Source organism: Staurois parvus, unplaced genomic scaffold (assembly GCF_062004578.1).
Source record: "Staurois parvus isolate SC_StPar_1 unplaced genomic scaffold, SC_StPar_1.0 ptg000201l, whole genome shotgun sequence".
NCBI lineage: Eukaryota > Metazoa > Chordata > Amphibia > Anura > Ranidae > Staurois > Staurois parvus.
In genome coordinates, this window is record NW_028317997.1 from 498,257 (window position 1) to 516,104 (window position 17,848).

General features: G+C 41.3%; 1 protein-coding gene across 1 annotated transcript in view; it reads left to right on the top strand.

The window, feature by feature from the left end:
- The window catches only part of TRANK1 (tetratricopeptide repeat and ankyrin repeat containing 1), a 119,700-nt gene that overhangs the window by 59,378 nt on the left and 42,474 nt on the right, over window positions 1-17,848 (top strand). Inside the window, exons 11-15 of the mRNA XM_089678254.1 lie at window positions 2,102-4,861; window positions 8,557-8,756; window positions 9,063-9,200; window positions 12,587-12,730; window positions 16,020-16,176. Coding sequence (XP_089534380.1) covers window positions 2,102-4,861; window positions 8,557-8,756; window positions 9,063-9,200; window positions 12,587-12,730; window positions 16,020-16,176 — 3,399 coding nt within the window. The remainder of the gene's footprint in view (window positions 1-2,101; window positions 4,862-8,556; window positions 8,757-9,062; window positions 9,201-12,586; window positions 12,731-16,019; window positions 16,177-17,848) is intronic.

Consider the following 17,848-nt stretch of genomic DNA (forward strand, 5'->3'; position numbering starts at 1 on the left):
GCCATACAGAAAGTATCTGTATTTTAGAAAGCAACAAACCCCTAAAAGAGGGTAGGGACCTCTGTGTCACATGACGTACTCTAAGAAATGGATTTTACAGGTAAGTACAAAAATCTAATTTTAACTTTTTCGAACAAACATGGGTTACAGAGTAGGTTATAATTCATGACTAAGGCTCAGAGGGAGGGGCAAGTCCCCGAAACACGTTATCCTATTGGAGGTCCAGTGTTCCTGTGGGGATCACCATAACAGCCAGACAGGTCATTGTTGTGTTTCATGATGAGCTTTTTTATCATTGTCGTTTGTGGGTATATTACCATTCGTTAATTTTACCAATAAATGTATTTAGGTAATGCACTAGGCCAGTGCACCCTCTGTTTGTTTTCTTTACATACAGTGTTTTGGACTTCCCCACTCTTTTGAGGGCACCAAGGCATGCAATATCAAGGATCTTCCACACGGATCCGTAGTTACACCGAATTTACCCCCAAGCGCAGGAGTATTTGTGTTTAGTATTTGTATAATTCATGACTACCTGGGATATCCCAAAGCAATGCACATGAGGGGAGGGGGGCAGAGTAGCAACCGTCAGACCCAAAGAAACCAATCTGCAGCCCGCAAAACCCTACAGGCAAACGTGGTATCCTCCTGCGGCCCTTGCGTCCACCTGGTGAAAACCTTGTAAACAGTATGTACCGATGCCCAGGTTGCAGCCTTACAAACCTGAGCCACTGATGCCTGATGATGGATAGCCCAAGAGGCGTAGTGAATTACGAAGTCAACTGCTGCAATTTTTCAGTCTGATTCCCTCTTTGTGCTTTCTGAATTCCCAAGGAAGGGTCAGAAAGCACTTCTTGATTATTCCGCCACCTTATTGCTTAAGGTTATGGTCTAAAGAGCAAAATTCCACTGTTCTTGGTGATGGCGTTTTCTACCAGGTGTGTTGGTTCTTCCTGGGCAATTCATCATCAGGCTTTGGTAGCTTGTAATTTGTAAGGCTGGTACCTGGTCTACGGTTCATACTTTACAAAGTTTTTACCAAGTGAAAGGTCAAGCCTCTGAGGACACAGGGGCTTGTTGATGTGTTGCCCTCCCTTCCTATTCAGTGCTTTGCAACATCTTTATAATAATAGATTTGAAAATACCCTGTGCCTTGGGATGTAAGATAAAGACGTTAGGATTTTTGGTTTACCTTTAAAATCAGAGTGTACATGGGATCCCATCCCTCTTCCTTTGTTTTTTTATGGTTTGCTACAAAACTTAATGACATCAAAGGCTTGTTATTTTTGTTTTTTTTTTGTTTTTTTAAATAACAAACATCTTATATTTACCTGCTCTGTGCCATGGATTGGCACAGAGCAGCCCTGATCCTGCTCCTTCCTGAGTCCCCTGACAGCGCTCCAGGCCCCTTCCTCCTGCTTAGTGACCCCCATAGCAAGCATCTTGCTATGAGGGCTCCCAAGACGCTGTTCTGTGTGTCCATTTACACAAGGAACGCAGCTCAACCCCTTCCCCACTCTCTCCTTATTGGCTTACGGGCTGTGATTGACAGTAGCAGGAGCCAATGGCCAACTCTACTGTCTCGGCCAATGAAGATGGAGAGACCCGGGAGAGCGGAGGCTTTCATTCACATCGTGGGATAGGAATGGGACTCAGGTGAGTTTTAGGGGGGTCTGGAGATACTGCTTCACACAGAAGGTTTTTTACCTTAATGCATAGAATGGGTGAAGGTAAAAAAGCCTTGAGCCTTTATAACTACCTTTAAGCTGTGCCTGTGAGGGGATTTACTGTCTTTTTTTCAGTGTCCAATCACCTAAAGGTGGCAGCATAACCCTATCATAGTGGCTATGATATGGCTATTGCTGTGCCCTATGATGTACTCCAAGAAAAATATTTTACAAGTAATCTAAAAATCCCATTTGTGTTTAAAAACTGAAATCCAATGAAGTTATTTCATTCATTAATGGTATTCATTGAGTTTTATAAATTGTAAATGTTGTACATTTTAATAAAGTAGTTGCCAAGTACTTGTGTTTTTTACTTATGTACTTATTAGATTTTTGAGTTATTTTTATAAAATTATATTTCATTTCCCTTTCAGATTCTGATGGCATTCAGATGGTAAAATACCTTCTAGACTTGTATTCTTCTGACCCTGGAAAATATCCATACTTAGACCCCAACATCCAGGACAAAGATGGAGATACAGTGATGCATAAAGTTTTTCAGAACAACAATCCAAAACAATATCGCAAGATAATGGAGTTGCTTGCAAAATTTGAAATCAAGCTAACCATAAGCAATAAACAAGGTAGAGATGCAAAGTACAGGATAAAGCATACAGATCAACGTTTTATTGTTTGGAATGAAGTTAGAAAGAAATTCAAGCAAACGATTTCCGTTTCAAAGTCTGGTAAGGCCAATGGAAATAATACACAAGCAAAAACACAGGCAAAACCATCATCTTTCACTTCCTTGCCATGTGAGTCTGTGTGTAATCGATCTGTAACGAAGAACCATTCTTCATCATCTGAACAAGTTGAACTCCCAGCAGAAGTTATTGAAAACACAAAAACTCCTCTGACCCCAAAGGAACAGCTTGTACAAACGATCAGAAAATTGATAATGCGTCTAGATCTGAGCAAAGCGCAATCCTTGTTTGACACTTTGAGGCAACATACAGCTGAACATCCCCCAGAGGTTAAGGGCACTGAGATGCCTGTGGCTGCAAGCACTTGCAGGAAAGGTGAGGTACTGGATGATGGCTCTCTCAGGGAGATGAATGGGGACACTGAGGATCAAAATCCTGAACATGACAATAATGGAGAAGAATGGAATGGAGAACAACTGCAAGATATTGACCTTTCCAATGTAGACTTCAACACCATGTCATGGGAGATTGAGTGCTCTCCAGAAGCCCTGAAAAAATTAGGCAGCAAGGCTGTACCCCTGTACATGAAAAATAAAATAATCCTTTCCATTCAAAAACTTGGAAATGGGGAGTGGACACGTAGTCTGAACAAACAGATGAAATTGAACAGCAATATCAAGTTGTTTGAAGTGAAGTTAGATAAAGGTGCTAGGATGCTTTGGGAGCTTGCTATTGATTTTTCCCCTCGTTGTAGTGAGGAACCAGAGAAAATTCTGGCCACAGAATTTGTGTCACAAAAAAGTGGTAGAGTTTACACTGAAATCATAAGGATCTGGGACATTGTTCTTGATCACTGCAAGCTAAATCATGCTATAGAAGGCATATGTAGTGCTTATAACAGAGGACTGTCCTGTATTCTGAGGAAAAAATTAAAGGGCATAAATAAAAATGATATTTTTACAAATACAAAAAAGCGTATTCCCAAGTACTTTGTAGAAGACACTGAAGTGGAAAGCAACACAGAAAACATTCCTGATTATTTTCCTCCTGCTGGTGCAGCTGAGACAGAATACAATATTATGAAGTTCCATAGCTTTAGCACAGATATGGCCCTCAATATACTTTCCAATATGAACTCCAGAGTTGAATATCCATTTCGTGTTGGTGAGCTGGAATATGCTGTGATTGATCTTAACCCTAAACCAATGGAAGCGATCATATTAATTGGAAGAAGTGGTACAGGAAAAACAACCTGTTGCCTGTACCGCCTCTGGAAGAAGTTTCATTCCTACTGGGAACAAGCAGAGTCAGTTGGTGGCCCTTGGCTAGTGAAACAGACTTGGCAAAGAAAAATGTATAATGAAAACAATGAAGAAGAAATTGTGGAGGATGAAGACCCAGAACCAGAGCTCTCTGATAGTACAGATGAAGAACATACCTCAGCAGATCTAGAGAATTCGGAAGCAGAATTCACATCAGAGGAGGAGGAAGACCTAAAATTAGAACATTACCACCCTGTATTTATCACAAAAAATCATGTCCTTTGTCAGGAAGTACAAAGGAATTTTCTGGAGTTAAGCAGATCTGCAAAGGCAACAAGTCATTTCAAGGCCATTGACTCTAATGTATACAAATTGCAAGATATCCAGGATGAAAATTTCCCTTTGTTCATTACCTCCCAGCAGCTACTTCTTCTGTTGGATGCATCCATGCCTGATCCATTCTTTCCAAGAAATGAAGATGGGAGTCTTAGAAAGAGTATTGTTGGTTGGTCTACAATGGATGACACCGACATGCTAGATTTGTTGAGAGAAGACAATGAAATTGAACCGGATCCTGAAGATGAGGAAGAAGAAAAAGACTGTGAGCAAAAAGAGAAGGATCCTCGCATTTTTGTTACTTTTGAACTGTTTGCTAAAGTACTATGGCAAGATATGATCAAGGGAAAATCTTGTTATAATGCTGCTCTTGTCTGGAAAGAAATTAAGTCATTTTTGAAGGGATCTTTTGAAGCATTAAGCTGTCGTCATGGTCGACTTACAGAAGAGGAGTACATTAAACTGGGAAAGAAAAGAGCACCAAACTTTCAAGGAGACCGCAGAGAAATATATCGCCTCTTTTGCTTGTATGAGCAAATAAAAAATAGTCGGGGATATTTTGACGAGGAGGATATCTTGTACAATTTGTCTTGCAGATTGTCAAAGCTCGAAGAACTCCCATGGTCCATCCATGAACTTTATGGAGATGAGATTCAGGACTTCACCCAGGCTGAGCTTTTCTTACTTATGAGATGCATCAATGATCCCAATTCAATGTTTCTTACTGGTGACACAGCACAGAGCATAATGAAAGGGGTTTCTTTTCGTTTTAGTGACCTGAGATCCTTATTTTATTATGCAAATAAGAAGTGTTCGGATGACCAGAAAAAATGCATTGTTCGAAGGCCAAAACAGTTGTATCACCTCTATCAAAACTATAGATCTCATTCTGGTAAGTGTGTGATTGTATCTTATTTTTCTTTTACTTCAATGGTTCACATGGTTTTCTTAGGCTAGGTTCACGCTATGCCAGTTTCCTGGTGTCCGCGTTTGCATGAGCGAAGCAGGCCATTAATTTGAACGGGCTTCTGTAGCTACGGAAATCGCAGTGAAAAGGTCACTGTGCCTTTTCCAAAATTGCAGCCAAAGGGAAATTGCATAGTGCTGTGGTTATCAGTTCAGTGGGGTTCCATAAAGAATTAATAGCACCCCCTACGCCTCTGCTAACAGTGCATTTTTTATGTTGATACAGGAAAGAGGGCGATTATACACAACCTAGCCCTAGTATGTATTGTAAAAAAGGTAATTTCTTATTTGTACATTTCATCTACATGCAATCTGCCAACACGCAGTGCAATTGCATACAGATTGGCAATGAACTTCATCGAGCATATAAAGACCCTGCAATACAATACACTCTAATCTCTCTGGAGATATGAGCCTGAGCTTACGTACCCTGAAGTCACTTATTAATTTTATGATTTAATATTCCGAAAGTGGCCAGTGCATAAAATATGTATAAAGTAGAAAAAGTTACAGAAAATACAAAAAGACATACAATTGACTTTGACTATAAAATAAAAGGGAAATAAAAACAGAAATAAAACTTTTACCAAGAGTTCTCCTGCGCACTCTCATCGTGCATTACCGTGGTATAACACGTAATTTATTAAATAAAAAGATGTGTACTCACAAACCAATGTGATTATAGGCAGTAAAGGTGATACACAAATACAGTCACAATGCAAACTGTGTCTAATGATGCGGATAAGCTGACGCGTTTTGGGAGCTAAACCCCCTTCCTCTTCGGTTGGCATTTTGACAATTCCTTGGTCTGCATGAACATTAAAGCGCTGGTTTTGTTTGTTTTTCTCTAAGAGTTCTCCTGCGACTGGAGCAAGTCAGAGAAAGGTCTGCAATCCGTCAGTCGATAGAACTGGCTCCATACGAATCACAACTTCCATATCTCAAGGTCCTCAATTTATGGGAATATGGACGTAGGCTGGACATTAGCCCTTGGCCAATCGACTCTGGGGGGTGTTCTGTACCAGCCCACAGGACGTTCTGGGTACTGAAATGCCCAAAGTCGATTGGACAAGGAACGGTTTGAATCGCCAAGTCAGGGATTGAATTTCCGACACCAGCGCATCAGTCCGATCGCGACAGTACCAATCACTGTTCAGCTGTCGCAATCAGGTGCCATATAACCATTTTCTGCATTTCTTTGGCATTCTACATAGGGTACAAATACAGTTTTACATGCAGGTGTAGCCTACAGTGTGTCCAATCAGAAGGAAGTATTTTCATCTCTCTGCAACTAGTATTTTAGCTTTTATGAGAGATGATATATATTCCTTTGATCTGCTGATCTACTACAAAGCTCCCAGACACATCAGAACCACCTCTGGTCTCCCGCTGTGTCATGAAGCCGAACTGTTTCGAGCCTTTTCCTTCCAGATTTCCCAGAAGGTAACCAATCTTATTGGCATCCAGGTGTGACCTCATTCCAGAGGCTGTTCTGTCCCTTTCAGATGCTAATTGGTGACCATATGTCTCTGACTGAATTCTGAACACATCTTATATTATTATAACATGGAATGCTAAATCTACATTGTCATATTTTCTACAGATCCCATCTCAGCTACCCAAATCTTACCTGTACGTTACAGGGGGATATGATCAACATGTATAAATACATCAGTGGTTCATATAGTGAACTCGATGTAGAGCTATTCACCATGAGGTTGCCACAGAGGACAAGGGGCACTCTTTACGTCTGGAGGAAAATAAATTTATCTCCAAGTACGGAAAGGTTTCTTCACAGTAAGAGCTGTGAAAATGTGGAATAGACTCCCTCAAGAGTTGGTTCTGGCCAGCTCAGTGGATTGCTTCAAAAAAGTCCTAGATTCTCTTAGATACACAGAATATAATTGGATACTAACATTTATAGGTAAAGTTGATCCAGGGAATATTCGATTGCCTCTTGAGGGATCAGGAAGGATTTTTTTTCCCAGCAGAAGCAAATTGGATCATACTTTGCTGTTTTTTTTGCCTTCCTCTGGATCAACTGTGGATTTAGGATTATAACTTTTTTTTTTTTTTTTAAGGTTGAACTGGATGGACTTTTGTCTTTTTTCAGCCAGACTAACTATGTGACTATGTGTCAGTATAACTGTGTCCATTCAGCCTGGCACTATTGTGGTCCCACCCTCATTGGCAACCCTAAGATGTGTCACGGGTCTTTGGGAACTCGCAGAGACCTGTGGCACATGTGCACATGCTGGGGATTCCCATACTGCTTGTTTTTGGGACCTTGTTACCTGCAGTCTCTTCGTGCATGAGTGGTAATGCCTCATGCTTGGGCAGATGTGTCACGGGCCCAGTCTCAGTGACCTGTGAGACATCTGCTAGCATGTGGAGTACCTGTACTATGCATGTGACCATCCGTAAAAGTGCCTCCTGAGATTTGTGACCGATATGTTCCCGGAGGCAACTGGGAAAGGGGGGGGGGTGGGGAAGCTAGTCTCTCTGTCATTCTCATCTATATACTAAACCTTTTAGAAACTAAACTGTTAGAAACCTTTCTAAAAAAGAGATCAATTGTAGAAGAGAGAGGAGCCAGGAGCAAAAAGCTGTTCTAATGGTCGAATTTCTGCTTTAATGAATGATAGCGAAGGCAAGATATTTGCACTTACTATAAAATCTGTTTCTTGGAGTTCTTGACCTACTGATTTCCTTAGTGAAGGCAGTGAAACCCGTCTGTGAAACTTTAACCCTCTCTTTTTATTAAAAAAAAAAAAAAAAAATGACTGTCCAATGACAGCTTGATCACAGCAAGGGCCACCCCTATGAGAGCCCATTTGTCTGTCATTAAGAAGGCTTGGTTTTCTGTAATGTGTGAATGAGCCAGCATAGCCATTGTTTATCATTACAGAGCAGGAAACCAAGCCCACGTGTGTAATAAGCAAATATTGCTGCCCCGTATACATAAATAATCACTATATATATATATATATATATATATTGTGGGGTTAGCTCAGGTGGGGAATCTCCTTCCCTGGGACAAAGGTAGACCGCACAACAGGCTTTCGTCCAAAATCTGACTGGATGTCGGTTTTATTACAAAGGTTTGCAAGAAATATCAAAATAAACAAAACCTCAAAATAAACCCTTGCCATCCAGGCACTAACTAAACAGCAGATGATTCCTCTCTCAGAGGTGAAGGGCTTCTCCCTGTCACCAAAACAAAATAACAGCAAACCTTTTCTTGTAGGTATAGTCCATACACACAGCTCTCTCAGAATACCTCTCTGAGTCCCAGGCCACGAGCGACTCCTTGCTCCAGCCCTGCCCTTTTTATATCACCTGTTGGTGGTCATCCGTGGAGCCCAAACTCTGGTCCGGACCCACCTGCTTAACTGTGGCCCCGAAAACCCGGAGTGGACTCCACCTAAACGGTCAGGTATGAGCATATGCGAGGTGACACATAGCGTCCTTCTATCACCTCGCCGTTCATCCTGTCACTATATATATATATATATATATATATATATATATATATATATATAGGAACACTGTTTAAAAAAAAAAAAAACGCACACATTGATTACTTTATAAACATTAAGGTTTTCTGTCTTTTATATATAGGCATTCTCAACCTGGCTTCTAGTGTGGTGGACCTGTTACAACATTTTTTCCCTGAATCATTCGACCGACTTCCACGTGACTGTGGCCTGTTCGATGGTCCAAAGCCTACTGTGCTTGAGTCCTGCTCAGTTAGTGACTTGGCAATATTACTACGTGGGAACAAACGGAAGACACAGCCAATTGAATTTGGAGCTCATCAGGTGTGTTTTTGTTATAAAGGAAACTATATAAATGTTATAGCTTGTAACAGTTAAAATTTTGCTGCCGTCCATAACTTTGGTTTAAAAGACAACTAGCAACTCTGTTACTAGCATCAATTATCTAACCATACTTTTACTGACAAAGTAAAGAGAAACAAGCAAAATAATAAACGTAGTAAATAATAAAAAGTGGAAATGTTTTTTTTTTTTTCATGTAGCACACATTGGAAAATAATTGAAACCATACTAGAGTACAGTCTATAAAACCGTTATTTTGTGTCCTTTGACATTGAATTATATTTTCAGGTGATCTTGGTGACTAATGATATTGCTAAAGAAAATATCCCAGAGGAGTTAAGTCTTGCCTTGGTCCTGACCATTTATGAAGCAAAAGGATTGGAATTTGATGATGTTCTCCTGTATAACTTTTTTACTGACTCAGAGGTACCTATGTCTATGTGTGCATATACAGTATATGTGGGTCTATACATATATATTATGAAATGTTTTTTTCAGTAACAGAAAAGTTTGTGGAGTGTCAGATGGGTGGTAAGAAACCACAGAGCTGGATGTGGGAGGAAGGCATTATGACTTTTGGGGGTAAGCCCTGAGGTGTAATGTCAGGGGGGCTAGGGAGGATGACAGAATGACTGGTTGGTGCTCTGCTTCGGAAATGGGGGATGGGGGGGAGCGGTGGATAGCAGAAACTACTGTGACTAGGGAGGGGGGGATTCAGGGGGTATTTTGGTGGTGAAGAGGATTGGGGAGAGGAGCTGTCATTTAGGGGAGCTAGGCGCGTGGCAAGAAGACCAGGAAATGGTTAATGAACTGCATATTTATGAAGACTTAAAAATAATAGCACACTTAGCAGACTCTGATCCTCTTTGACACACACAGCGCTGGCAACGTTAGATTTGCTGTGCTCTTGCTCCGTTTTCTCACTTCAGTATGATCTTCCCAAGATTTTCCTAAGTAGTTGCTGTGAATTGGTGTCCTTATAGATCAGCACTACTTATGGACTACCTTCCTTGGTTGTCCTTTTTTTATATTTTTAATAGCAAGTGTGTTATATGCGCTTATATGCATATTCTTGAGTTAGGTGGGTGACAAGCTGGTGGTGTGACCAGGGTGAAGGGAAGGTGATGTGACCTGGAGTGTGTGGTGAACAGCAGGGAGGCAAAGAGTCCAGGGAGCAGGTGGGTGTGAGAGAGGCGCTTCAACCGGGAAAGGGGGGTAGATCAGGCGAGTTGAGGGGGGACAACAGTATGAAATGTGAGAAGCGAAGAACATCATCATAGATGTGAAGGGTTAGGAGCAGGAGTCATCAGTAACAGATGAAAAGATGAGGATCGGGAGACCTCAGATGGGGCAACAGCGTGGGATAGGGGATAAGGAGTGGAAGACACAGCAGCATGGGATTGGGTTGGAGAGGTAGGGGGGTGGGGGGAGAGGGGCCTCACAGCGTTGGAAGGGAGGGTGAATTGCATCGTTGGATGGGAGTGAGGTGCAAGGTACAGCATTGTCAGATAATGGGGTTGTGGAGTGGGGAACCCTTTTAGAATACAGGGTGTGGAGTGAAGGGACCTTAGCATTGAAAGAAGGTGGAGGAGTAAAGAGCAGAGTATGGAAGTGTTGGATAAGGGGGAAATGGGGGTATTTTAGGGGGTGTGGGGAGCGGGCATGGAGTAGCAGCATCTGATTTGGGATGGAGGGAAGCATTGGGCCGCAGAATATGATTGGGATGGGAGTGGTGGGCATGGGGCAGCCATGGGTGGGGGGGTTAATGAGCATGAAGCAGAAGCATCTAATGGGGGGATGAGAAGCAAAGAACAGTAGACTGAAGGGGGGTTGTAGGGCAGCAGTATTTGATGGGCAGGCAAGGAGTATTTGGCATCAGTGCCTAATTGAGTTACGAGAAGTGTGGGTTTGTAGCATCTGAGGAAAGGGTGGGGGAAGCATTTGATGGGAGAGGGTAGATCAGGAGCATGGGAGCACCAGGGTGAGGGACTTGAGGTAGCAAAGTCTGATGGTGAGGGTTGTGAAATGTGCAGCATTGTGTGCTTACACGGTTGTGTCTGCAGAGGTAGAGCAATGGAGTTAGAGGCAGAGAAGATCACGCAGCACAAGGTGATGAAGGGGTAGTGTCAGAGGTAGAGACTTATGCTCAAGGTAGCAAGAGCACTATATTGCCAAACGTATTGGGACACCCCTCCAAATATTTGGATTCAGGTGTTCCAATCACACAGGTGTATAAAATCAAGCACCTAGGCATGCAGACTGCTTCTACAAACATTTATGAAAGAATGGATCGCTCTCAGGAGCTGTGAATTCAAGCGTGGTACTGTTATAGGTTGCCACCTGAAATTTTCTTGCTACTCTGTATTCCACGGTCAACTGTTGGTGGTATTATGACAAAGTGGAAGCAACTGGGAACAACATCAACTCAGCCACGAAGTGGTAAACCACATAAAATGACAGAGCGGGGTCAGCAGATTTTGAAGCGCCCAGTGCACAGAAGTCTCCAGCTGTCTGCAGAGTCAATAGCTAAAGACCTCCAAACTTCTTGTGGCCTTCAGATTAGCACAACAGTGTGTACAGAGCTTCATGGAATGGGTTTCCATGGCCGAGCAGCTGCATCCAAGCCTTACATCGCCAAGTGCAATGCAAAGCGTTGGATGCAGTGGTGTAAAGCACGCTGCCACTGGACTCTAGAGTAGTGGAGACATGTTCTCTGGAGTAACAAATAATGCTTCTCTGTCTGGCAATCTGATGGACATGTCTAGGTTTGGAAGTTGCCAGATGAACGGTATCTGCCTGGCTGTATTGTGCCAAGTGTAAAGTTTGGTGGAAGGGGGATTGTGGTGTGGGGTTGTTTTTCAGGGGTTGGGCTTGACCCTATTAGTTACAGTGAAGGAACTCTTAAGGCATCAGCATACCAAGACATTTTGGACAATTTCATGCTCCCAACTTTGTGGGAACAGTTTGGGGATGGCCCCTTCCTGTTCCAACATGACTGCGCACCAGTGCACAAAGCAAGGTCCATACAGACATGGATGAGCGAGTTTGGAGTGGAGAAACTTGACTGACCTGCACAGAGCCTGTCCTCAACCCTTTAGAACACATTTGGGATGAATTTGAGCCGAGATTACGAGCCAGGCCTTCTTGTCCGACATCAGTGCCTGGCCTCACATATGCTTCCGGAAGAATGGTCAAACATTCCCATAGACACTCCTAAACCTTGTGGACAGCCTTCCCAGAAGAGTTGAAGCTGTTATAGCTGCAAAGAGTGGGCCAACTCCATATTGAACCCTACGGACGAAGAGTGGGGGGCCATTAAAGTTCATGTGCATGTAAATATAGTGTAGATTAGGTGGCATGAGGTTGAGATTGGAGCGACTAATTTAGCAACAATACTGGGGAAGTGGGGTCAGCCAGCAGGCTCTGAATATATTTCTCACAACAAAGGGAGAAAATAATAAGCATTCGGATTCACTCTTCAGTGGCAGCCATGGTATTCCTACTGCAGGCTATAAATCTATCTGGCTGCCATTTTCTTTTCTGTGCTGAGCAAGAGCAGAACATTCAGAGTCTGCTGGCTGCAGGTGAGAAGAACTGGTGCTGAGTGGATTTACACTATATCCTATGTCTCTTTTGCCAGTGTTAGTGTGCCTCTGTTTCCCTCAGTGGCAAAACGGAAGTAGACATTTATTTTTTATATTATTGAGGGTTTAGAAAAGGTTATTTTATTAAAGATATAGAAAGTGTATGTTCTATAGTAGTTAATGGCATTAAACTGTAATTTCATATGTTCTGCCCAATATTCCTTTTAGGCTGCCAAGGAGTGGAGAATAATCTCTTCTTACAACCCAGTCATCTCTACAGACCAAAAAAGCCAGCCGCTGATTGAAGTTCCATTAGAAAGTGCATGCAATCATTCCACTAGATCATTCCCGATGGATTTAGAAATGCACAAGGTAATCTGCAAAATAAGAACCTAAATTTGTTTATAGATGCTTAATGATACTAAGGGCAAAAGCCTGAAAGGCTGCGCATGATACTACATAGCAGGTGAATGAAAGGAAAGAACCTTACAGAACCCCACACACCTAATATTTTTTTGGATATACAGGTGAAACTCGAAAAATGAGAATATGGTGCAAAAGTTCATTTATTTCAGTAATGCAACTTAAAAGCTGAAACTAATATATAAGATAGACTCATTACATGCAGAGCAAGATAGTTCAAGCCGTGATTTGTCATAATTGTGATGAGTTTACAGCTCATGAAAACCCCAAATCCACAATCTCAGAAAATTAGAATATTGTGAAAAGGTGCAATATTCTCGGCTCAAAGTGTCCCACACAGCTAATTAAGCCATAACATCTGCAAAGGGTTCCTGAGCCTTTAAATGGTCTCTCAGTCTGGTTCAGTAGGAATCACAATCATGGAAATGACTGCTGACCTGACAGTTGTGCAGAAAACCATCATTGACACCCTACATAAGGAGGGAAAGCCTCAAAAGGTAATTGCGAAAGAAGTTGGATGTTCCCAAAGTGCTGTATCAAAGTACATTAATAAAAAGTTATGTGGAAGGGAAAAGTGTGGAAGAAAAAGGTGCACAAGCAGCAGGGATGACCGCAGCCTGGAGAGGATTGTCAGGAAAAGGCCATTCAAAAGTGTTGGGGACTTTCACAAGGAGTGGACTGAGGCTGGAGTCAGTGAGCCACCACACACAGACTGATCCTGGACATGGGCTTCAAATGTCGTATGCCTCTTGTCAAGCCGCTCCTGAACATCAGACAACGTCAGAAGCGTCTTACCTGGGCTAAAGAAAAACCGACCTGGTATGTTGCTCAGTGGTCCAAAGTCCTCTTTTCTGATGAGAGCAACTTTTGCATCTCATTTGGAAACCAAGGACCCCGAATATGGAGGAAGAATGGAGAGGCCCAAGGACCCCGAGTATGGAGGAAGAATGGAGAGGCCCAAGGACCCCGAGTATGGAGGAAGAATGGAGAGGCCCAAGGACCCCGAGTATGGAGGAAGAATGGAGAGGCACAAGGACCCCGAGTATGGAGGAAGAATGGAGAGGCACAAGGACCCCGAGTATGGAGGAAGAATGGAGAGGCACACACTGCAAGATGCTTGAAGTCCAGTGTGAAGTTTCCACAGTCTGTGTTGATTTGGAGAGCCATGTCATCTGCTGGTGTTGGTCCACTGTGCTTCATTAAGTCCAGGGTCAACGCAGCCATCTACCAGGAGATTTTGGAGCACTTCATGCTTCCTTCCGCAGACGAGCTTTATGGGGATTCTGACTTCATTTTCCAGCAAGACTTGGCACCTGCCCACACTGCCAAAAGCACCAAAACCTGGTTCAAAGACCGTGGGATTCCTGTGCTTGATTGGCCAGCAAACTCACCTGACCAGAACCCCATAGAGAATCTATGGGGCATTGCCAAGAGAAAGATGGGAGACATGAGACCGAACAATGCAGAAGAGCTGAAGGCCGCTATTGAAGCATCCTGGTCTTCCATAACACCTCAGCAGTGCCACAAGCTGATAGCTTCCATGCCACGCCGCATTGAGACAGTAATTGCTGCAAAAGGGGCCCGAACCAAGTATTGAGAACAATATCGGACCTCTGAAAAGTAGAAGCATGCATATGTACTATGTACAATCCTTGTTTTATTGATTGCATGTAATATTCTCATTTTCTGATATTGTGGATTTGGGGTTTTCATGAGCTGTAAGCCATAATCATCACAATGATGACAAATCACGGCTTGAACTATCTTGCTTGCATGTAATGAGTCTCTCATATATTAGTTTCACCTTTTAAGTTGCATTACTGAGATGAATGAACTTTTGCACGATATTCTATTTTTTCGGGTTTCACCTGTATTAGGCCAAAGAGGCAGTTCCATCCTAAACTGGGCAGCACAGTGGCTAAATGGCTATCACTTTTGCCTGGCAGTACTAGGGTTGTTGGTTCGAATCCCAGCCATTAACCACCTGCCTGGTTCTCCCTGTGCCTGCGTGGGTTTCCTCTGGGTACTCCAGTTTCCACCCACACTCCAAAGACATGCTGGTAGGTTAAATAAATCCTGTCTAAATTGGCCCTAGTATGTGTATGTATGAATGTGAGTTAGGGACCATATATTGTACACCCGTTGAGGGTTAGGGACTGATGTGAATGTACAATATATATATGTAATTGACAGCGCTATATAAGTACCTGTAATAAATTAAATAAGTAAACTGTACAAAGTGGGCCTATACCCCAACGCATCTTGTTTTAGGGGCTGTGGTGATGTGGCCAATTTCCTTATTGCTTTTGGACTTGATCACGCCTTTTGGTCTGAAGTTAAAGCAGAACTTCACTCTGTCAATCAACATGGACTATTTCTAATCCTTATGCTACTAGCATTAGTAAATAGATAGGAAAGTATATCATTTACTTTTTTAACCTTTTTTTTTTTGCATTCCTTCATTTACTTCCTGGTTTGCATGCCTAGGCAAATGATGTCATACATCCTAGGAGTCTTTGGGAGTGGAGGGAGAATTCTCAGTTCAGCCAATGCCTGAGCTAAGGACAGATGGATTCCAGGCAGTAACTGCTATATGAATCATCTGTCTTTACTCAAGATGGCCACTGCCAGAAATGCCAGGAATTCCAATTGTATAAATTATTTCTTTATTGTTTGCTCCCTAAGCTGGCCTCCAATGATTATTTGTATTTGGCTTATGTGATTTAGCAATATAAACTAACGTCACTACTGACTTCTGAAAATGTTACTTGCTTGACTTTAATTCTACTATTTTCAGTAGTTCTGCTCTTACAAACTTACTGGGTACATAATTGTTTTGGATCTGTAAATGTACTGAATATATGTATACAGCGCTGAGCAAACCCTTTGGCGCTATATAAATACTGTATATTATTAATAATAATAATAATAATAATAATAATAATGTATACAGATACAGCCAAGCAATTGTCCATGAGGTCAGAAATGGCAGCCTAGTCATTTCTCTAAGCACAAATTTTCTTTCACATTCACGGCTTTACATGATTGATAGACAGAATGTTCATTTTATTGTCAAGTCTTGTTTATAAACTAGTGGACTTGGATCTGATTTTTTTTCTCCTTGTAGACATACTAACAAGTTTTTGTTGCATTTTGTTTTCTGGATATTTAACTTGAATCATTATTTTGCCTAAACTATTTACTAGTTGATATTGTGCTAATACAATATATTCTATAGATCCTGAATGGGGAACTGAAGCAGCTATATACAGCTATCACAAGAGCCCGAGTAAACCTATGGATCTTTGATGAGCATCTGGAGAAGCGGGCACCTGCTTTTGATTATTTCCTGAAAAGAGATTTGGTCAGCGTTGTCCGGACTGATGACAGTAAAGGTAAATTTTCGCAGGTTTAGTCATTTGAATAGGTGACTATTTTTTTTTCCACAGCTGGATCTGGACCAGTGTTTTACTCTCAGCACTATCAAGGGTTGGTTTTCTGTCTTGATTCAGAAATTGTTGGTCCCCCACTCCTTTTGAGAAGGACATCTCCCATCCAGTTTCCCTGTGACAGGATATGAATCTGATTCTCTGTGTGCTTCAGAAATTTTCAGTGAGCCCATTAGCATTCCTTTCTGTACTCTCAGCCGCAGTGTATTCTGTGTTGTCATAACTCTGTGAGATAAGTGCCTGTACTGGTGGCCTTATCTCTCAAGAAATCCTTTCTGGTTTTTCATACATTGTGGTAGTAAGACCCAGGAATCCTTCCCAAAAGTAGTTTCTACTTTCCACCTCAGCCAGGACATTGTTTTTTCTCTGCCCTGTTCTAGTTTACTAGAAATAAATTGTCCTTAAATTGTCTGGATAAGGTTCATGCTGAGAGGGTCTATCTCTCAGCTACTGCTTCATTTCAGAAATACTTGATTCTATTTTTGTCATTCCAGATGCTCCCTTTAAGGGTGCACCTGATTTTCATTCACTATTTTTTGGTGGCTCAGACAGACCAATATCATCCAATCTTTTGGCTTCAAAGATCAGGTTCCATCCTTCTGTCAAGGTGAACTGTACTAGATCTGAAAGTACTACTTGGGCTTTTGTGCATCAAGAAACTGTTTTCTCAGTATTGCAAGGCTTGTCTTGTGTTCACACATTCTCCATAAGGTCTTTTTGAAGTATCATACTTGAAACCTAATGTATTAAAAAAAAAAAAAAAAAATCACAGTAGCAACTTGTCAGGAAGATGTACGGTAAGGCTGGATTCACACTTGAGTGTAGCATTTTTCAGCGATTTTTCACGGGTTTTCGTGCATGTTTTTGTGCGTGAATTTCGTAAGTTTTACACATGTATGCGCTTTTTATTACTGCATTTTTCAGACATTTTTTGGCTTTGGCGGGGTTTTTTACTAGCCAATAGAGAAAAATATCATCTGTTTCATCATTTGCTATGTTTTTCAGCTTCTTTAGCTTTTCTATCCGCTTTTTTTCTTTTTTTTTTTTAATTATTCATTTAATATAATTTTTTTTGTTAGAGTAGGGTAGAGTGGGGTTAATATTTTATGTATTGTTTTCTTCCTTATTTATTTTTGTGTTAGCCTTAGGGTGTTAATGATAATAAAAATGAATAAATATGTGAATGTAAAATAAAAATCATAAATAAATGAATAATATATAAATAATAATTACCCGCTAGTCCTTAAATTTTAATAATAAAATATTACAACACCCTAACCAAAAATAAATACATTATTATTATTAGTAGTATTATTACTAATAATAATATAATTTTTTTTTTAGGGTTGGGGGTTAATTTTTGGGGTTATTTATTACATATTTATAAATATTTTAATTTATTTGTGTATTTTATTTATTTTACATTTATTTATATGTATATATATTAATACCTCGTGTATTAATCCAGCCTAAATATTTGCCTGGATGCTGGTCTGTGTTCCTCTTACTGTCACTTCCCCTGCATATTGTTTGCCTTCACTGGTTGCTGTACTGCCATATTGTGCTATTGGCAGATGTGATTTTTAGTCCACATTCACAGAGTGGTTTTTTGTCAGAT